The 22,806-nt window shown below is 44.6% G+C and overlaps 1 protein-coding gene across 1 annotated transcript in view; it reads left to right on the top strand.

Moving 5' to 3' along the window:
- LOC124615664 (farnesyl pyrophosphate synthase-like) overlaps positions 1-22,806 on the top strand; it is a 260,601-nt gene that overhangs the window by 135,599 nt on the left and 102,196 nt on the right. The window contains exon 4 of the mRNA XM_047143693.1: positions 12,738-12,950. Coding sequence (XP_046999649.1) covers positions 12,738-12,950 — 213 coding nt within the window. The remainder of the gene's footprint in view (positions 1-12,737; positions 12,951-22,806) is intronic.

Here is a 22,806-nt window from a genome sequence, read left to right as displayed (position 1 = left end):
CTGGGACCGGACCGCAGCGACGCTCGGATGCACGCCAAGACCGTAGGATCCTACGCAGTGCCGTAGGGGACCGCACCGCCACTTCCCAGCAAATTAGGGACGCTGATGCTCCTGGGGTATCGGCGAGGACCATTCGCAACCGTCTCCATGAAGCTGGGCTACGGTCCCGCACACCGTTAGGCCGTCTTCCGCTCACGCCCCAACATAGTGCAGCCCGCCTCCAGTGGTGTCGCGACAGGCGTGAATGGAGGGACGAATGGAGACGTGTCGTCTTCAGCGATGAGAGTCGCTTCTGCCTTGGTGCCAATGATGGTCGTATGCGTGTTTGGCGCCGTGCAGGTGAGCGCCACAATCAGGACTGCATACGACCGAGGCACACAGGGCCAACACCCGGCATCATGGTGTGGGGAGCGATCTCCTACACTGGCCGTACACCACTGGTGATCGTCGAGGGGACACTGAATAGTGCACGGTACATCCAAACCGTCATCGAACCCATCGTTCTACCATTCCTAGACCGGCAAGGGAACTTGCTGTTCCAACAGGACAATGCACGTCCGCATGTATCCCGTGCCACCCAACGTGCTCTAGAAGGTGTAAGTCAACTACCCTGGCCAGCAAGATCTCCGGATCTGTCCCCCATTGAGCATGTTTGGGACTGGATGAAGCGTCGTCTCACCCGGTCTGCACGTCCAGCACGAACGCTGGTCCAACTGAGGCGCCAGGTGGAAATGGCATGGCAAGCCGTTCCACAGGACTACATCCAGCATCTCTACGATCGTCTCCATGGGAGAATAGCAGCCTGCATTGCTGCGAAAGGTGGATATACACTGTACTAGTGCTGACATTGTGCATGCTCTGTTGCCTGTGTCTATGTGCCTGTGGTTCTGTCAGTGTGATCATGTGATGTATCTGACACCAGGAATGTGTCAATAAAGTTTCCCCTTCCTGGGACAATGAATTCACGGTGTTCTTATTTCAATTTCCAGGAGTATATATATATATATATATATATATATATATATATATATATATATATATATATATGCTTTTATAATATGTATGAATTCATTTATTCGGTTTTTAACCACGCAGCTATCGACAAATTCATACTGCCTGCCCTGGGACAACGTTAAAATTAACAGTTTCAATGTTTTAAGCTCAAAGAAATATTCTTCATTTCACGTACATCCCCATACTTCAGATAAGGACTTCTAAAACACTTTCGTGAGTTACGTCTGATGATACTTTAACTTCTAGCTATGACTCCAACGATTTACCGAGCTCTTTTTGGTGCTAAATCTTTGGTATAATGTACCTTGTCTGTAAGCACGCTAGCTTGAGGGCATCGTTTACCGCCTCCTCTTAGCTACTCCCCCAGTGGGTCCTGGTGCCTCTAGGGCCGGCGGTGGGTAAGCAGAGGCTGTTGCGCAGCCAGGCGGGACAACGGAGCTACTCCCGCAGCGTCAATTGAGCCTGCTTAAGCGCGATTGCCATCCCCCGGTCAGAGTCACCCAACAGCAGCTGCCTGCGTCACCAGGCTATTTCTGACGGGTCGCTCTTGTACCCATCTACATATCAAATCTGCACGTCGCAGCGAGCTTCTCGCCTCACCTTTCAGTGCAGCGCTACCGCTACCCTAAGACTTCACTGCATAAGCTGCCTTACAATGTGTGGCGGCTGTTACTTTTGGCGCCCGCCAACATGCGCAACTCACCTTTGCACTTTTATATTGTTCACGGACTATGACAACTATTTGTAACGACGGTTCGAGATCCAGGAGGTTCAACAAAGAGTTATGACGCTCACAGGTGACCATTATTTACTGTTACGCACCTGAATGTCAGGATCGTGACACCATCCGAACTACGATCTTCCCTTGTTACGATGCAGTCGCAGGAATAGTGACACTGTCGATCTGTGTGTGCAGAAGGCTTCTGAAAGGTGTTCACCATTCAAGGTAACCAGTAAAATGTCACACGAGTGAGTGGCCACGGTCACATCTACCCAAACCGTTCTCTTCTCGGACGATACAGGTCTAAGTCTACTAAGAATGGTGATCATCATTTGATTTTGTGAGCAGTGTAAAAGGTTATCAGTCCTTATTCATGCCTGAGAGGAACGCTACCTGATGCGGGAGGTCTGCGTGTGAAGTTTACATCCTTACTTAATGACATGACCTCTTTGCCTTTCAATATGGAAACATGACTGCACAGTGTATTAAGAAATGAAATCTGGTTATGGCATTTTTGGCCAGGGGTGCCCGCCCGCCGGGTGCAAGTCTTTACATTTGACACCATTTTTGTGTTTTGGGCGTCGATTATGACAAGGAGAAAGCACGCAAAGACTCGCATACACACTAGAGTCGACAACGCCCAACGCTAAACAAATGACCACGAGTAGCTGACATAGGCCTATAAAGATTCCTATGTGGATCGTGTAGTACAGTGGGTGATGATTCTACCTAGTATGACGACAACACTGAAAATCAGAGCTCGTTCGGTAATATCTTCTACACAGGGTAGCTCAACACATGTTAGGGCACGTTCATTCTTGCTACCTGAATTTTGTTTGTAAGCGGCTCTCGGGCGGTGTATTGCTACTCGTAGACTTTCTTTGCCGCTGTCGCGCGAGAGCAGCATTGTAAGACGAATGGCAATCCCTTCCTATGGTGCCCATAGACACCACCATTAGCAGTTTCACACGACGAATTGTGTAATGTTATGCTACCTGGAATAATCATAATCCGTAATGACGGTGTCGTGTGTTATACACATTGCCAATATTTCGTAACTTTCAAAGCTTAAATTTTGACTTCCCTTTATTTCAGGAATGATTCGCAAATTGCGATTATGGATCCGCATCGGCTGTAGAATATTTCAGAACAAATGAATATTAGCGCCGAACTGGAACTCGAACCCGAATTTCCCGCTTCTTGCGAACGGTCGCCTTAACAACTTCGCCTACCCGAGCACGCTCCCGGGAGGTGCACAAACTTCCATTTTACCTGGCGTCTACAATCCCGCACAGGCTAAGACATTGTTTTTCGATGGTTACATTGCTCTGCCATGGCGTGAAATACTGTATTGTACTACACTCCATTATCTTTATCTGTTTAATTTTTCCTCGAATGGCTGAAAGTATTGTCTAACGGTAAAACAAGCGAAATTTCTCATGGCCTGTACGAGAAACCAGTTCTCTAAATATCCCTAACACTGTTTCGCGAATTCGTCATTATTTTTACAATGATTTCCATTGAAATTCCGTTAAAAATCCTAAAATCTTTCTTATGGATGAAGTTGATCGGTTATAGCGCTCTTAAGTACTTCAGACTCTTCTTTTAGGCCGATTTAATGGGAATCCAAATCATTCGAGCTCTTTTTGAGAAGAGAGCACTCCTAAGTTTTGTAAGCAGCCTTCTGAGACCAGATTCCAAAATGATGCCAATGCATCAGTGAGACCTTACTGGCTCTTTCAACAAATGATAACATGTTTTCTTTCATTCATTGCAGAGCCCTTACGTTTATCGTACACTATAATAGAGTTCTATCCGACCTTTCCTAGTTATTTCCCACATCATGTGTTACATGCATTTAAGGCTCATACAACTGCTGAAAACTGCTTCGGATCTCCTGGAAGTTATTTGGTGATCATACGCTGATCAGCCAAATCATTATGACCGTAAACCACAGAGAGATTAAGTGCGCTCAGTAGCGTCTTTGACAGTTGGCGCGGTAAGGAAAGTCTGTAAGTGTGCCAGAGAGGAATGGGGAATCATTCTAGCGATGACACGGCCGCAAATGAGGAAATCCACTGGCACCAGCGACTTTGACAAAGAACTGATTGTTGCGTCCTGGCGCCTCGGAACAAGAATCTCGGAAACGGAGAACCTGCTGGGCTCTTTGCGTGCTACCGTTGTGGGCGTTATGGGAAGTGTTTGAAGGACGCTGGAACCGCGAGTAGGCAACGATGTGTCGGACGTCTACGCCTCGAAACAGTACAAGGAGGTGGAAAGCTTGCCCTCTCCGTAAAGCAGTAGAGGCGGCGATCTGTTGCAGATCTGACGAAAGAGTGCAATGCTGCTGCTACACGTGTGTTTCAGGGAGAGCACACTGTTCGGTGTACATTGCTGAGCATGGATCTCCACAACAGACAGCCCCTGCGTATTCCCCTGTTGACCCAACGACAGTGTCAGTTACAACTGCGGTGAGTACGAGGTCATCTCCGTTGTACCGTGGACCAATGGAAACCTGTCGCCTGGTGTATGAATCGAGTTTCTTGTTAAAGCTGCTCAATAAAGCTGGTCAATGGTCGCGTTGGGATATGCCGTCATTCAAGCTCCTTGAAACATGCGCGCGCCACGGACGCGGCTCTGTGAGGACATTATTATGCTGTGGGGAACATTCATTTCTCTTGTAATCGAAGTGGTGTCCTGTAAACTTCACCTAGTGAAATCTCTACCCAGTGAAATTTGCACCCAGAAAAGTTTAGGAAGGGTCCACTAATTCATCCCGTCCCAATTCCGCGACTTGCCCAGCAGGTAGAAGAACCGAAGGCCCGTCTTGGCCACCATTGGGTGTGCCTTGACGAAGAGGACTGGAAATCTGGACTACGTCAACGCCGGCCGTTGTGGTCGAGCGGTTCTAGGTGCTTCAGTAAGGAACCGCGCTGCTGCTACGGTCGCAGGTTCGAATCCTGCCTCGGGTGTGGATGTGTGTGATGTCCATGGGTTAATTAGGTTTAAGTAGTTCTATGTCTAGGAGACTGATGACCTCAGATGTTAAGTTCCATAGCGCTCAGAGCCATTTGAACCATTTTTGAGCTCTCGGGTGCCATCACGACGCCCACAAATCACCAGCCTGTCAGTTATCGGAAATGCGTGACCTGTTCCAAGACATCTGGCCACACGCTTCTGGAAATATACCAAGAACTTGGCGATCCATGCCACACGTAATCGCCGCAGCATTGCATTCCAACAGTGGACCAACACTCTATTAAGCAGGCGCCATAATGTTTTTTCTCATCAGCGTACTTTCTTGTAATTAGTTATATACACTAAGAATATGAGTAGCCCTAATGCGATTCCAGAGGGTCGCGTGACGTTAATTTTATTTATAAAGACCGCTCGTTTTCTGGATTAACGAACTGAGTTTCGACCATTAGCAATACACGTAGTCTGACTCAGTCGTGTGGACCACCTGTTCTTTGGTAGTCACTGATAACTAGGCAGAATGACGGTTGCCTTTCAGAAATCAATTTCTGCAAATGTAACTATTCGTATTTGTACATAATTTACATAATTAGTAACGTGATTTGAAGAGAGGTGTTGCGTTGCGCCCAAGTGATTCTTTCTAAATCCGCGCTCTTTTTCGAAAAGAAGAATTTCTCTTTCAATGGCACGGTCCAGTCACATTAATGTGACCACCGCCTATGTACCTATGTAAGACGTCAACGTGCAATAACGCTCACAGGCAGCACTAGCAGTGGAGGGCATATAAAACGTGTCAATGGGATGCAGAAAACAGTGGAGTCGTTGTGGTAATACGAGAACGGAGCGATTTATCTGACGTCCGAAAGTCATGACCGTTGACTTTCGGAGCAAGGGCGGAAGCATTTCAGAAACGGGTAAGATTTGTAAATTGGTTAACGCATACTGTGCATGGCAAAAGGACGCTATGCAAAACCGGCGTCGAAGCAACTGTGCTGCGCTATGGGCCATAGATGACAGGGTTGAGCGACGGAAGCGGAGATTTGTACGGGCGAATAGACGTGTAAGGTCCATGCACACAACCGACTGCTGTTCATCGCTGACGAAGATTGGAATTTGCACGCCAAGACCGCAAATGAGTGGCGGCAGCTAGCCTTTTCGGATGAATTACGTTTTATACTCCATCGGACAAATGGCCATTGGTGTGTACGGAGTGAAATGTCTGAAAGCAAATACCTTGCAACAATCGTCGGAAGAGTCCATACCGCAAAAGGGAGCTTTGTGGTCTGGAAAATGTTTTCGTGACATTCCCTGAGCAATGTCGTTAATCTGGAAGCGCAATTCATCGACAAAAATATGCATCTATCTTTGGGGACCATGTCCACGCTTGCATGGACTTTGTTTTCGCTCGGCACGTTGACATCTACCAGCAGGGCACTGCTTTGTGTCACACAGTACGCAGTGTACATACGTGGTTCGAAAAGCACCAGGATGGCCACTGAACTCCCAGTATTTAAGCCCACTCGAGAATCTGTGGGCTGTTCGCGCCATGGATCTCAACCGAGAAACCAAAGGCAGCTGGCCACGACAATGGCGTCGACGTGGTTCAATATCCCTGTTGGTAACCCCCCCCCCCCCCAGAACCTCACTCACTTTGCAAAAGGTGGCAATTTAGGCTTTTGAGAGATAGGCACGTTAATGTGACTGGGCAGTGTTCGTAGAATGTGTTCCCCGCTTCTGCAACAGATACAAGTTATAGATGCAGGGATACTGTATAATGTGGTGCGTCACTTCCTTTCGCCTCGCCGTGAAGGGGAATCATCTGTTTCACTCACTTGAAACTGTTGACTGCGCGAGATAGTCGAGATAAATGGGATCCTGTCAGCTGTTTCCCGACTACAATAGCACTTTATCTGCCGCCAAGTTTTAACACAGGAACAAAGGGTAACCTCCTCAAGATGTTTACGAATGCTCCCTGTTTTCTTGATGCCAGTTTGTTTACTGAGGGATTTATGGTAATCAAGGCACTTACATTCAGCAGGAATTTGCTAAATTGCCATGACAAAGGTTTTGTGACATCCACAGATGTACACTTTCAGTTGTTGATGGCAGTTGTACAAAGCGTTGCAAAACGTGTTTTTACAAAATCGATAATGCGTTTGGTTTTTACATTCACCTTGATGGCGGAGGCGAAAATCAAATGTTTCTGAGTTGCTAAGGCTCAAGTACACAGTTAGGGTATAAATTAAGTAAGGACATATCTAATGATTAAGTCAGATCGAAATACAGATATAACAGAACACGAAACAGTATTCGTCATTTAGAAATGAATACTAGTTTGTTCTGAAGTAGCCAGAACATACCGTTTGGAATGGGTGGAGGTATTTCGTAGCTATTTTGGAATTTACCTTTACTGTTTTCATAACATAATAAATGAAAGAATTCCCCCATGTAGAAAACAAGGTACACAGAATGGTCAAACCAAGTAGATAGGCGCAGGCGAAAAAAGCTACCGATAAAGGTTAATGTGGAAAGTTTGTAACGGGAGAGTTAAGAGTGCTTAGAGTTTTAAGATAACAGAGGCTTAGTAAAGGTAGGAATAGAGCGGAAAGGGGCTTTAGTTGGAATCAAGGATTGTCTCAAATTGTTTGCCCGAATCTCATGGTCAGGAAATCTTACTTTTGGTCAGAATACAGAGCATGTCCAGGTGAAGGAAGTGGGGGATGTGTTGGTGTGGACACGGCTGTGACGTGGTTTGGACGGGAATGGGGAGGCGACCGAATTGTGTTGTAGGCAAACCTATTTCGTAGGAGAGGGAAGTTAAGTTGAGTAAGTGATAGTGTCTTAGGGAAGTGGATAGTAAGTGGAAAATATATTTTATAGCTTTCCTGAGAATTCTTCCAAGGAATCTGCCTTTCTTATGCTTAATTTTATGTGGCCTTTCCATTTTAAATCTGTCAGTACACACAATTCCAGGTATTTAATGGATGTGACTGCTCCAGTGATTATTGGGCAATTGTATAATCATACAATAACCGGTCTTTCCACCTGTTTGTGCGTAGTACGTTACATCTGTGTATGTTTAGGGTCAACCGACAATCTTTTGGCCAAACGTTGATCCTCTGCAAATCTTGTAAATTTCACTGTAATTTTATAGCATTGCGACTTCTCTGTATACATCAGCATCATCCGCGAACAGCCTCATGGAGGTTTTGACGTTATCCACTAGGTCTTTTATACACAGGTTAAGTTATCTTACAACTTCAAACTGTAATAACTTTAACATTATACTAAATAATAAAAACAACATAACTCGTGTTGTTCCCTCGTTCACACACGTCGGTCTGTGCACCCCTAGTGCTATGGACAAGGTCCAGTAATTATTCCGTTCCACGTACACTCCACATTGAGAATGCAGGTCTTCACGTCCTGTAGGTCTGTAGCATTGATTAGGTACAATTCCTTAATGATTCGCCATAGGAAGAAGTTTAGTAGTGTGAGACCAGTTAGTCGTGGCGACTACTGAATCGGGCCATCTCGTCCAATCCACGCAGAGGAAAAATTTTCATTCCAAAATTAACGGACATTTCAGGAAACATTCAGGTGGAACCACGTCGTGCTGGGATACGACGTCAGGTTGCAGGTATTCCAATTGTGGCACGGCAAACTCTTGTAAACGTCCGAATCATACATTGTCCTTGGGAGTGTCTCTTTTTCACGTGTAACCTGAAGACACACCAATTCCGATACACGAACGTTGTGGCGTCAGTTTGCCGCAAACATCGAGCTCATCGGAAAAACAAATCTATTGCAAAAGGTCGTTGTTTGCATCAGTATTGGATGGCATATCCATTGCAGACTGTTCGCGCTGAGGTTTGTTTGCCAGCTTTAATCTTCAAAGTAAATGCACGTTCTAAACAGAAAGATGTAACCTCTTATTCCAAACTTTGAGCACCGTTGATCGCGGCATTTCCAAGTCTCCAGTCGGAGTATGAACTGATTTGGTCGGACTCCGTGCAAACGCCTGCGGTACATATTCAACGTCGGCGTATGTGTCAGATGGAGCATCCATTCCCTGTTTATGGAGAACACTACCCATCTCCATAAAAGGTGAATGCCAAGCCCGAATAGTTGGTCGAGACGATGATTCCCTTCCATACTGTGCCCAAAAGTTTCGTTGTACTTGGGTATCAGAATTCGTCTCTCTGAACCATGCTACATTCTGGACTTCCTCCACTGGCATCCACACTTTCCGTTGATTCTACGATACATCTACATCTACATCTACATTTATACTCCGCAAGCCACCCAACGGTGTGTGGCGGAGGGCACTTTACGTGCCACTGTCATTACCTCCCTTTCCGGTTCCAGTCGCGTATCATTCGCGGGAAGAACGACTGCCGGAAAGCCTCCGTGCGCGCTCGAATCTCTCTAATTTTACATTCGTGATGTCCTCGGGGGATATAAGTAGGGAGAAGCAATATATTCGATACCTCATCCAGAAACGCACCCCCTCGAAACCTGGACAGCAAGCTACACCGCGATGCAGAGCGCCTCTCTTGCAGAGTCTGCCACTTGAGTTTGCTAAACATCTCCGTAACGCTATCACGCTTACCAAATAACCCTGTGACGAAACGCGCAGCTCTTCTTTGGATCTTCTCTATCTCCTCCGTCAACCCGATCTGGTACGGATCCCACACTGAAGAGCAATACTCAAGTACAGGTCGAACGAGTGTTTTGTAAGCCACCTCCTTTGTTGATGGACTACATTTTGTAAGGACTCTCCCAATGAATCTCAACCTGGCACCCGCCTTACCAACAATTAATTTTATATGATCTTTCTAAGTTACAAATTATAGAAAGTGGAACGCAGATGAATTCCATTAACTGTAACAGCATATCTAAATGTGCATCATGGATTAAACGAATGTGCACGCATATAAGATGCACCGAAGTCAGCAACTAAGAGGCATGATGAAAATAAAAATCAAAATGTGAACTGGAACATAAAACTTTTTGCCACAGTAGAGTGTTTTCCAACGACGTTGAAAACGAATTGGAACAGTATATTCTTACATTTGAAGAGATGACGTCCGGTTGAAGCACGTTGGACGTAGCCCGTTCGACATTGCAGAAGAAGACGGGCTGCCCCATAACTTCATCGCAGAAGAACCTAATGCAAGCAAAAAGTGGGCTGAATGCATCCACCCAAGAAATATCGCGGAATCGCAGAGAAACAAAACTTCCGAGGCTTATCCGAGGAGGCTGTGAGCTGAGGAGCAGACCGTGCTAAAAAGAAAGCTAGACGAAGGAAAGGAGAAAGATTTCTAGAACTGCAGCTCCAACTGTCAAAAGGTAGTGTTTCGGGGACTCTGCGGGAAATTCACCACCGAAACTCATTTGCAAAAGAGAGGAATGCTATAGAGAGGATGTAACACTATTAATCAATCAGTGATCTAATTTATAAAAAAAAAAATTGCGTTTAGAGTTTGTTATAATATGACATAGATATGCAAAGACTATACGGAAAGTGTGCTATATGTAAGTTTAGAGTGCTTTGCTAATCTGTGTTTGTAATTTATGTAAAGAAATACGCGAAATGTATAATTTACTAAATAATACACAACTGGTCATTACCCCGAAAATGAAAAAAAACCTTGAGTTTTTTGTCACATGTTGAAGATGATGTGTTATTATCTATTATGTTATTAGAGTTATTGAAATTTACAATTACAGAAAAAAATTATGTTCCCACTTTATAATGTGAACCGCTACTTTATTCATCGTATGGCGTGTATCACAATACACATGTACGCACATAAAAATAAAATCAACGTAGTATGTGTGCACATGTGCATATTATGTACCAAATTTAGTTACAAATTAACAACCAAACATTGGATGTAATCAAACGCCTCATCTTTTGCTGCAAGGAAATCAGTGAAGGACCCCTTGTAGGCTCGATTTGGACGTTGAATATGAAATGGTCAATGGTATTATTAGCCGGGAGACGCCATCTGGGGTTGTTTGGACGCCTAGTGCAGATCTTTTTATTTGACAGCACTTACGGGTCGATAATGACGACAACACAACACCTAGTCGCTGAGCGAATAAAATCTGCGGCCTGGACGGGAACCAAACCCGGGTCCGCCGCATGGTAATCAGCCGCGCTGACTACTCTGCTACGGAGCCGTATGATTTGGTCACTTTTCCATTACGTATCGGGTTGTTTGGTTTTCGGCACCGCAGTCACATTCTGGATTCGGCTCCGCAGTCATATTTTGGAGAGGATATCTTCCCCTGTTTATGGAGGACGTCGTCACGTCCGCCGTGGCTAACGCGTATTCGTTTAAATATCGCACACACTTTGTGTGGTTGGTTGAAACCAGGAAACTTCTCTGTGATCGCGTAATTTTGACACCGTAGTGGGCAGTGCTCTCGCCAATGTTGTTTCCAGGTATAGTTAATGTCGAAGTTTGAATTCAACAGATCTTTAGCAGTGGCTAGAGCCGGTCTTCTTGATTTCAGTTTTCTGCGATCTAGATTAAGTATGGGTAGCCTAGGATTATTGATAATATTGTGTTACTATCCAAGAAGGGCACTTTTAAAATGTATTTCGGGTGGTAGGTGGTATACAACTCAAGGAGGACAGCTTGCAGAAACGGTGGATTATATTGTGCCATTGGTAGCGTAAATAATGTAATTTAGTACGAATTAAGTCTCGTGTGTATGTGAGCTTTCAATCCGTACAGGAGCGCAGTAAACCGCCACCGAATAGACGACCCCAACTGCTGATGTGTTGTTCTTGTGGTCTTCAGTCCTAAGACCGGTTTGCTGCAGCTCTCCATGCTATTCAAGACTGTGAAAGCCTCTTCGCCTTCGAGTAACTACTGCAATCTACATCCTTCGGGAATCCGCTTATTTTATTCATTTGTCTCCCTCTTCGACTTTTACTCCCCACACTTCCCTCCAGTATTAAATTGGTGATCCTCTGATGTCTCAGACTCTGTGCAACCAACCGATCCCTTCTTCTAGCCAGGTTGTGCTGCAAAATTCTTTGCTCCCCAGTTTTATTCAGCATTTCCTCATTAGGTACCTGATCTACCCATCTAATCTTCAGCATTCTTCTGTAGCACCACATGTAAAAAGCTTTTGTTCTCTTCTTATCTAATCTGTTTATAGTCCATGCTGCACTTTCGTCATACGTGACTACGCTACATACAAATACTTTCAGAAAAGACTTCTTGACACTTAAATCTATACTTGAAGTTAAGAACTTTCTCTTCTTCAGAAACGCTTTTCTTGCCTTGCCAATCTACATTTTATATGCTCTCTACTTTGGCCATCATCAGTTACTTAGCTGCCCAAACGGCAAAACCATCTACTGTCTTAAGTGTCTCGTTTCCTAATCTAGTTCCCTCAGCATCACTTGATTTAATTCGACTACATTCCATTACCCTTGTTTTGCTTTTGTTGATGTTCAACTTATATCCTCCTTTCAAGACACTGTCCATTCCGCTCAATTGCTGTTCCAAGTCCTTTGTTGTCTCTGAGAGAATTGTAACGTCATCAGCAAACTTCAAAGCTCTTATTTCTTCGCTGTGGATTTCAATTCCTTCTCCAATTATTTTTCTTTTGTTTCCTTTACTGCTTGCTCAATTTACATATTGAATAACATCGAGGGTAGGCTGCAACCCTGTCTCACACCCTTCTTAACCACTGCTTCCCTTTCATGCCCCTCGGTTCTTACCACTGCTGATGTACGAAGAGTATTTTTGCTGTGGAGCCACTAGAGATGTCGGACAGTTCGCGGATGATGTTAGTCCTGCTGTCTTTGTCAGGTGCTTCAGTGACTTCTAGTTATCTTGGGTACTCGTTACGGTTGAGACGTTTCCCTGTAAACAGTTAACTGTTATTTTTACGTCCTAAGATTTCTGTTCATTACGGTCGCATTAAGGACGTTTAGGAGATGTGATTGGGTAACGACTTCCGCTGCAGACTGTACTTGCACGTGTGTCTTGTGTTGCAGCTGCACACGTCGCTGCTGATGACGCAGGACACGCTGGACGAGGCGAAAACGCGGCGCGGCAAGCCCTGCTGGTACCTGCTGCCCGAGTTCGACACGACGCCGCAGACGGCCTGTAACGACGCCACGCTGCTGCAGACGGGCCTCTTCCAGCTGCTTGCCACGCACTTCCGCAACCAGCCCTACTACCTCGACGTCGTAGACCTCTTCCACGACGTGAGTAACACACTAGTTTTACCCAAATACGCGGTAGCACTGCGCTGACTCACCCTGCCGTCTTCTGCGGCTAATGCGGTCCCAGGCGGCGCAAATGCAAGGCGTTTGCTCCCTCTGCGGGCGAGGTAAATACACGGGCTGGATAAAAAGTAGTGCCAACACTGCCGTAACATGGAGGTTATGCGTCACATAGCATGCCCGCTGGATGTACGAGGGGAGTTTGAAAAGTCCGTGCAAAAATAAAAACTACTTACGTTTTTGAAGTAAACCTTTTTTATTTTTCGACATAGTCTCCTTTTAGACTCATACACTTCGTCCAACGCTGTTCTAATTTGGTGATCCCTTCCGAATAATAAGAATTGTCCAAGTCTGCAAAATAGCTATTAGTTGCTCCTCGTTTGAATAAAATCTTTGTCCCACCAGCCATTTCTTCTAATTGGGGAACAAATAGTAGTTCGAGGGAGCCAAGTCTGGAGAACAGAGGGGGGGGGGGGGGGGGGTGAAACGAGTTGGAATCCTATTTCCATTACTTTTGCGACCACAATTGCTGAGGTGTGTGCTGGTGCATTGTCGTGATGGAAAAGGACTTTTTTGCGGTCCAATCGCTGGCGTTTTTCTTACAGCTCGGTTTTCAAACGGTCCAACAACGATGAATAATATGCACCTGTAATAGTTTTACTCTTTTCCAGATAGTCGATGAGGATTATCCCTTGCGAATCCCAAAAGACAGTCACCATAACCTTTCCGGCAGAAGAAATGGTCTTCGCCTTTTTTGGCGCAGATTCTCCCTTGGTAATCCATTGTTTAGATTGCTCTTTGGTCTCATGAGTATAGTAATGTATCCATGTTCCATCCACAGTGACGAAACGGCACTTAAAGTCCTGCGGATTCTTCCTGAACAGCTGCAAACCATCCTTGCAACACTTCACACGTTTCCGTTTATGGTCAAGCATGAGCAATCGCGGAACCCATCTTGCAGATAGCTTTCTCATGTCCAAATGTTTATGCAAGATATTATGTGCCCGTTCATTTGAGATGCCCACAGCACTAGCAATCTCACACACCCTAACTCTTCTGTCATCCATCACCATATCACGGATTTTATCAATGATTTCTGGAGTCGTAACTTCGACAAGGCGTCCAGAACGTTCAGCATCACTTGTCCCCATATGGCCACTCGGAAAATTTTGAAACCACTTATAAACTGTTCTAATCGAAGGTGCAGAGTCACCGTAATGTTTATCAAGCTTCTCTTTAGTCTCCTGAGGCGTTTTGCCTTTCATAAAGTAATGTTTAATTACCACACGAAATTCTTTTTCGTTCATTTTTTTGACAATCACTCGACCTCCTTGATTCACACGAATGCCAATATGGCTGAAACTTGGTGTGCGTTCTTTCCAAAGATGCTACTAACTAAACACGACGTCGATACGCGCCGGTGGTGCCACCTCTCGGACTTTGCACGGACTTTTCTAACGCCCCTCGTAGCTGATAGACGGTCAGTTGAAATAGTGCAAGGAACGGCGATGGCTGTTTGGATCAGATGCTGTGGATACTGTCTCAAAGTGTGGAAGGCCAGTTCAAGCGTCCTAACAGCATGTTTAGGAATCACAAGCAATGTACTTGGATCAAGACCTAAGTGGCACATGTTGAGAGCGCACAACAAATTTTCCTTCTGGCAGTGCATCCCATCATCCTTCATGACAATGCACAAGGTCACACGATGAACCCCGTACTGGAGCTCCTGAGTACTTAAGGGTGGAAGATACTGGAACATATACCATATTCAAACGATGTGAGTACGTGTGATTACGACTTGTTCGCCAAAGTGACAGCCACTCTTCGTGGCATGGGTTATAACGCAAGTGAGGGCATCATCCGTGCCATAGGGCGGGCTTTGCGAGACATCAACAGAGATCGATGTGCTGACGGTGAACGAAGCCTTCCATCTTTCTAGGGGAAGGTGATCAAGATGGGGGCGATTATATTGAGGCCATGCAATACGGTGAACGTCTGTCAATAAAGTCTGGCATGAATTTAACAGTGTGTTCACTACTTCTTATGAAACCCATGTATTAAAAAGCCACCGGGATTTTAAATTAATTTTCTATACAGTATCCGACCTCATAAGACGTCGTCAACGTTGCTACTTACAGGGGTCCCTGATTTGTGGATACTCGGAAAGATAGGTGGATATCACAACAATAAGAAATACATTATAAGACAAGAAAAAAAAAGAAAACGATATACCACGAAGGAATTATTCGAATGAGACGAAAATCAGTAGATGTGATGTGTAGACAGGGTGGTCCATTGATAGTGACCGGGCCAAAATCTCACGAAATGAGCATCAAATGAAAAAATCTACAAAGAACGAAACTTGTCTAGCTTGAAGGCGGAAACCAGATGGCGCTATGGTTGACCCGCTAGATGGGGCTGCCATAGGTCAAACGGATGTCAACAGCGTTTTTTTTTAAATAGGAACCCCCATTTTATTACATATTAGCGTAGTGCGTAAAGAAATATGAATTTTTAGTTGGACCACTTTTTTCGCTTTTGTGATAGATGGCGCTGTAATAGTCACAAACGTATAAGTACGTGGTATCACGTAACATTCCGCCAGTGCGGACGGTATTTGCTTCGTGATACATTACCCGTGTTAAAATGGTCCGTTTACCAATTGCGGAAAAGGTCGATATCGTGTTGATGTACGGCTATTGTGATCAAAATGCCCAACGGGTGTGTGCTATGTATGCTGCTCGGTATCCTGGACGACATCATCCAAGTGTCCGGACCGTTCGCCGGATAGTTACGTTATTTAAGGAAACAGGAAGTGTTCAGCCACATGTGAAACGTCAACCACGACCTGCAACAAATGATAATGCCCAAGTAGGTGTTTTAGCTGCTGTCACCGCTAATACCCACATCAGTACCAGACAAATTGAGCGAGAATCGGGAATCTCAAAAACGTCGGTGTTGAGAATGCTACATCAACATCGATTGCACCCGTACCATATTTCTATGCACCAGGAATTGCATGGCGGCGACTTTGAACGTCGTGTACAGTTCTGCCACTGGGCACAAGAGAAATTACGGGACGATGACAGATTTTTTGCACGCATTCTATTTAGCGACGAAGCGTCATTCACCAACAGCGGTAACGTAAACCGGCATAGTATGCACAATTTGGCAACGGAAAATCCACGATGGCTGCGACAAGTAGAGCATCAGCGACCTTGCCGGGTTTATGTATGGTGCGGCATTATGGGAGGAAGGATAATTGGCCCCCATTTTATCAATGGCAATCTAAATGGTGCAATGTATGCTGATTTCCTACGTAATGTTCTACCGATGTTACTGCAAGATGTTTCACTGCATGACAGAATGGCGATGTACTTCCAACAGGATGGATGTCCGGCACATAGCTCGCGTGCGGTTTAGGCGGTTTTGAATAGCATATTTCATGACAGGTGGACTGGTCGTCGAAGCACCATACCATGGCCCCCACGTTCACTGGATCTGACGTCCACGGATTTTTTTCTGTTGGGAAAGTTGAAGGATATTTGCTATCGTGACCCACCGACAACGCCTGACAACATGCGTCACCGCATTGTCAATGCATGTGCAAACATTACGGAAGACGAACTACTCGCTGTTGAGAGGAATGTCGTTACACGTATTGCCATATGCATTGAGGTCGACGGACGTCATTTTGAGCATTTATTGCATTAATGTGGCATTTACAGGTAATCACGCTGTAACAGCATGTGTTCTCAGAAATGATAAGTTCACAAATGTACATGTACCACATTGGAACAACCGAAATAAAATGTTCAAACGTACCTACGTTCTGTATTTTAATTTAAAAAACATACCTGTTACCAACTGTTCGTCTGAAATTGTAGCCATATGTTTGTGACTATTACAGCGCCATCTATCACAAAGCAAAAAAAGTGGTCCAACTAAAACATTCATATTTCTTTAAGTACTACACGAGTAAGTAATAAAAAATGAGGGTTCATATTTTTAAAAAACGCAGTTGATATCCGTTTGACCTATGGCAGCGCCATCTAGCGGGCCAACCATAGCGCCATCTGGTTTCCCCCTTCAAGCTAGACGAGTTTCGTTCTTTGTAATTTTTTCGTTTGACGCTTATTTCGTGAGATATTTGGCCCACTGACTATCAATGGACCACCCTGTATACACACAAATGATTGCAATTTCAGAAAAATTGGATGATATTTTCAAGAGAAAGAGCTTGACAAATTGAGCGTCAGTAACGCGTTGGTCCACCTCAGTCCCTTGTGCAAGCAGTTATTCTGCTTGCCATTAATTGCTAGACTTGTTGGATGTCCTCCTTAAGGATATCGTGCGAAATTCTGACCGACTGGTGCATTAGATCGTCAAAATCTCAAGCCGATTGGACGACCGTACTCACAATGCTCCAAACATTCTCAGTTAGGGAGAGATTCGGCGACCTTGCTGGCCAACGTAGGTTCTGGCAAGCACGAAGACAAGCAGTAGAAACTCTCATTGTGTGCCGGCAGGCATGATCTTGCTGAAATGTAAATCCAAGATGGCTTACCATAAAGTGCAACAAAACAGGTCGTAGAATATTGTCGTACTGCTGTGCTGTAAGGGGCCGCGGATGACAACCAAAGGGGACCTGATATGAAAAGAACTGGCAGCCCTGACCATCCCCTGTGGTTGTCGGGCGATATGGCGGGTGACAGTATCCCACCACTGACAGGGGAGTCTCCAAACACATCTTCGCTGGTCGTCGGGGCTCAGTTCAAAATGGGACTCATCTCGGAAGACAATCCTACTGCCGGCCGGACTGGCCGAGCGGTTCTAGGCGCTACAGTCTGGAACTGCGCGACCGCTACGGTCGCAGGTTCGAATCCTGCCTCGGGCATGGATGTGTGTGATGTCCTTAGGTTAGTTCGGTTTAAGTAGTTCTAAGTTCTAGAGGACTGATGACCTCAGAAGTTAAGTCCCATAGTGCTCAGAGCCATTTCAACCATTTTGTAATGCACAGTGCTGAGAACGCCTGGTTAGATGTAACAGATGGCCGGAGGGTCCTAATCTTGTCAGGTTAAATATATCAATAAATATTTATATGTTCTATTCCGATCAGCTTCTGTCAGTGCAGATGGAAAACTTGTTCGCAAAGACAAGCACGTGAGTATTGTACGGTGACATTGCCGCTGGGCGGTGGGATGGCACTCAGCGCGTTGTATGACATGCGCTCGGTTAGTATGCGCATTTCCTCCTAGATAGCGGCAGCGGTCACACATGCGAACGAAAGCTCGTAAACGTCAGATGGCACAGAAGCGACAAAAGCAGCGGCGTTACGAGATCTCATCGTGCGAGTTAGGACCAGGGACGGGTTATCCACGTAACATTTGCTGTAAGACCACAACAACAACAACAAAAACAAACACGTGTTACGGGACTCGAACTGTCAGTGATCGTTTTATAGTTTTGTCTTACCCAGGCATGTTTCAGCATTTCCTGTGCTATCTTCAGTGGAGTTTTCTTCATTTTCTTTCTCTCACGGCGCTATTAAACATGTAGTCTGGTAGCTTTGAATCTACCATGCATTCTTCAGCTTGTCTTTTTTTTGGGATGGGGAGGGGGGGGGGGGGAGGGATCGATGACCTCAGCAGTTTGGTCCCTTAGGAATTCACTCACATTTGAACATCTTGAACATGATTTTTGATGTTGTGGTGTTTGCTTCATTGCTCGCGTCGTGTTAATAAGCGTACTTGTTTAACTGTTGTAAGACAATCATTTTGTATGATTCGTCACCAACCTCAAACTGATCTGGCGGCAGAAACTCTGTGGGTTAGACACGCATTTTTTATGATTTGTCAGCCAAGCACAGTTCGAATTGACGACAGGAACTCTTGTGTTTGGGTGACCAGTCATACAAAATGCACGCATGACTAAAGCAGCAACACGACACGAGCAAGGAAACAAAACACCACAACACAAAAACCATTACAAGCTGTAGAACGCATGATACATTTAAAGCTACCAGCATACGTAATAAATAACGTCATGTGAGAAAGAAAATAAACCAAAACCCAGTGAGATAGCACATAAAATGCTGAAACGTGTCTGGGTAATACAAAATCATAATACGGTGTATTGCATAAGGCGGAATTCCTCTCCAGTTTTTCTTAGCAAGCACGGAAATAAGACCTGCAACATCCACGATATGATCAATTATACTACTGTTTAGGACAATATGCACATAGTTGTGCAGCATCTTCAAAGTACATACTGGAAACATGTTTTCAAAATTTATTTATTGATATATTTAACCTGACAAGATTAGGACCCTCCGGCCATCTGTTACATCTAACCAGGCGTTCTCAGCACTGTGCATTACAAAATGGTTGAAATGGCTCTGAGCACTATGGGACTTAACTTCTGAGGTCATCAGTCCTCTAGAACTTAGAACTACTTAAACCGAACTAACCTAAGGACATCACACACATCCATGCCCGAGGCAGGATTCGAACCTGCGACCGTAGCGGTTCCAGACTGTAGCGCCTAGAACCGCTTGGCCACCCCGGCCGGCTGTACATTACATATATTACGATAAGCATGTTATAAGTTACACCTACTACACTGTAGAATAAAACATTTAGAAATACCAAACTGCAGAAAAACAGACAGTTTACATTCGTTCATGACAAGCACAAGGTCCAGGAGTAACCTGCAGAAGTGGCACTTCCCTGGCCCCTGTGACTGCGGACCACAGACCGTGGAGCTCCTAACCGATTATCAGCTATGCCCTACATTTTGCACAGAAGATGATAGTGTGCTTGCGACACGGGTTGCAATTGAAGATGCAATATTTTGGTCAAGAATAATATAGCCTGGAAATGCTTTCTTTCATTTGTTCTAAGTGCTGCTTGCTATGTATTGTATTTGTTTTCTGACTCGAATAAGTGAATAATCGGAAGGAAAAATGGGCGCTAGCAACAACGGAGAGGAGAGAAAGAGGAAAATGGTAGAACATGGGAAGCAAAAGTGACATCACTTAGAGATAAATGAAAAGAGATAGAAGTGTAACTTGGAAATTTTGGGAAGATTTGATTTATTGTTTGACAGAGGTAAAACTGGCCACATACGTTAATTTTTGGGGAGACGTTATGAGGGTGAGAGAAGGTACTTCATCTTCTTCTTAAAAGCAGCAGGGCACTGGATTGTGCGCAGAGTGCACGGAAGAAGCGGACAGCAGCAACAAAGAAGGAATTGGCGAATGCTTTTGTTTCATGGATGAACACAGTGAGGATACTAAAAAAGTGAGACCTTGTCTTTCGATTATGATGAGATGTTTCCAGACAAAAGTTTATATGTCTTGTTTTGAAAAGTGCTATGTCCCTTAATAATATGAGATACTTTAAAAAATACTGCATGTACATATCGTTACTTCTTAAGACATCAAGGAATATACAGTGAGGCGATAAAGGTCATGGGATAGCGATATGCACCATATACAGATGAGGTATAGGCTGCACGAGTTATAAAAGGGCAGTGCATTGGTGGAGCTGTCATTTGTGGCCAGGTGACTCATGTGGAACGGTTGCCGATGTCATTACGGCAGCACGACGGGAAGTAACAGACTTTAAATTCAGAATGGTAGTTGGAGCTGGACGCTTAGGACATTCCATTTCGGACTCGTTAGGGAATTGCAGTATTCCGAGATCCACAGTGTCAAGAGCGTGCCGAGAATACCAGATTTCAGGTATTACCTCTGACCACGGACAACGCAGTGGCCGGTTGCCTTCACTTAACGAACGAGAACAGCGGCGTTTGCGTAGAGTTGCCAGGGCTCGTGACCGCGTCGGTTGGACCCAGGACGACTGAAAAGTCGTGGCCTGGTCAGACGAGTCTCGATTGCAGTTATTAAGAGCTAACTAACCTAACCTAACCTAACCTAACCGATGGTACGGTTGAAGTGTGGCGCAGACCCCACGAAGCCACGGACCCAAATTATCAACATGGAACTGTACAAGCTGGTGGTGGATCCATAATGGTGTTGGCCGTGTTTACGTGGAATGGACTACGTCCTCTGGTCCAACTGAAACGATCATTGACTGGAAGTGGTTATGTTCGGCTACTTGGAGAGCATTTGCAGCCATTCGTGGACTTCATATTTCCAAACAATGATGTCGTGTCACTAGGCCACAGTTGTTCGCGATTGGTTTAAAGAAAATTCTAGACAGTTCGAGCGAATGGTTTGGCCACCCAGATCGCCCAACATAAATCCCATCGAACATTTATCGCACATAATCGACAGGTCAGTTCGTGCATAACATCCTGCACCGGCAGCAATTTCGCAATTATGGATGGCTCAATATTTCTGCAGGGGAGTTCCAACAACTCGTTGCGTCCATGCCACGTCGAGTTGGTACACTACGCCGGGCAAAAGGGGGTCCGACACGATATCAGAAAATGTTCCATGACTTTTCCATCTCAGTGTATACAACAAATAATTGAGAACGCTAGATGCAATTAATTGCTTCTCTGAGTTGAAAAGACAGATATATTTGGGTTTGGTGACTAACGAAGCGACAACAAACATGAAAAATACTTTCAGACTTTTAGAAGCCCGTGACTTTGTTGACTTTTGTTTGGCAACACTGCTAAGGGCGAGGGGTAGCGTCATGCCTCAAGGAGCAACACACATTTCTATTGCTTTCCGCTTTTGATGAGCCATGTTTCAATGTTATTACACTATCGGCAGTGTGTTTACTTTCATTAGAGTAAAGGTTAGCTACAATAAAATACATGTAGGTATAATTGTATATACCAGTTTTCATCATTTGAACTACTTTTCACGCTGTGCGTCACGATCTGTTAATTACTTTCTCGTAGAATTTCCATTCAGATGCTGTCTACATAGTAGGTGTAAATCTGTGGTAATAGTTGTTGTTGTTTTGGTGCTCAGTCCGAAAATTAGTTTGTTCACGCTATTGTAGCCTGAGCAAGCCTCTCCATCTCCGAATAAGTACTGCAACCTACATCCATATGAACCTGCTTGCTGTATTTATAGCTTGGTCTTCTATTACAGTTGTTACCTATTACGCTTCCCTCCATTATCAAACTGACGATTCCTTGGTACCTTATGATCAAACGATCCCTTCTTTTAGTCAAGTTATGTCATAGATTAGTTTTTTTTTTTTTCAATTACATTCAGCGTCTTCTCATTAGTTGCTCAGTCTACCCCCCTATCTTAAGCACTGTTCTGTAGCATCACATTTCAAAAGCGTTCGTTCTCTTTTTGTCTGAACTGCTTATTGTCCACGTTACGCCTCTGTACTACGCTACCTTCCAGATAAATAATTTCAAATTGTACTTCCTAATATTTAAATTTGTATTAAATGTTAACACATTTCTCTTTTTCAGAAATTCTTGTCTTGCTTTTGCCAATCTGCATTTTACGTCTTCCATACTTTGGCCATCATCAGTTATTTTGCTGCTCAAATAGCAAAAGTCATCTACTTCATAGTTTCTCATAAACTCTTTTCAAGACTCTATCCTTTTCGCCGAGCTTCTCTTCCGAGTCCGCTTTTGCCTCTGACACAATTAAAATGTCATCGTCAAACCTCAAAGTTTGTTTTTTCGTCTCCCTGGTCTTTAATTCGCTTTCCAAATTTCTCCTCGCTTTCCTTTACTGCTTGCTCAGTCTCCAGATTGAATCATATTGGGGGAAACTACTATCTTGTCTCACTCCTTTCTCAACCACTGCTGCCCTTTCAATATCCTTCGACGCTAATAACTGCCGTCTGGTTTCTGTGCAAGTTGTAAATTACTTATCGCTCACCTTATTTTATCC

This window comes from Schistocerca americana, chromosome 5 (genome assembly GCF_021461395.2).
Source record: "Schistocerca americana isolate TAMUIC-IGC-003095 chromosome 5, iqSchAmer2.1, whole genome shotgun sequence".
In the NCBI taxonomy this organism is placed as follows: Eukaryota; Metazoa; Arthropoda; class Insecta; order Orthoptera; family Acrididae; genus Schistocerca; species Schistocerca americana.
This window is presented reverse-complemented; position numbering and strand designations above follow the sequence as displayed.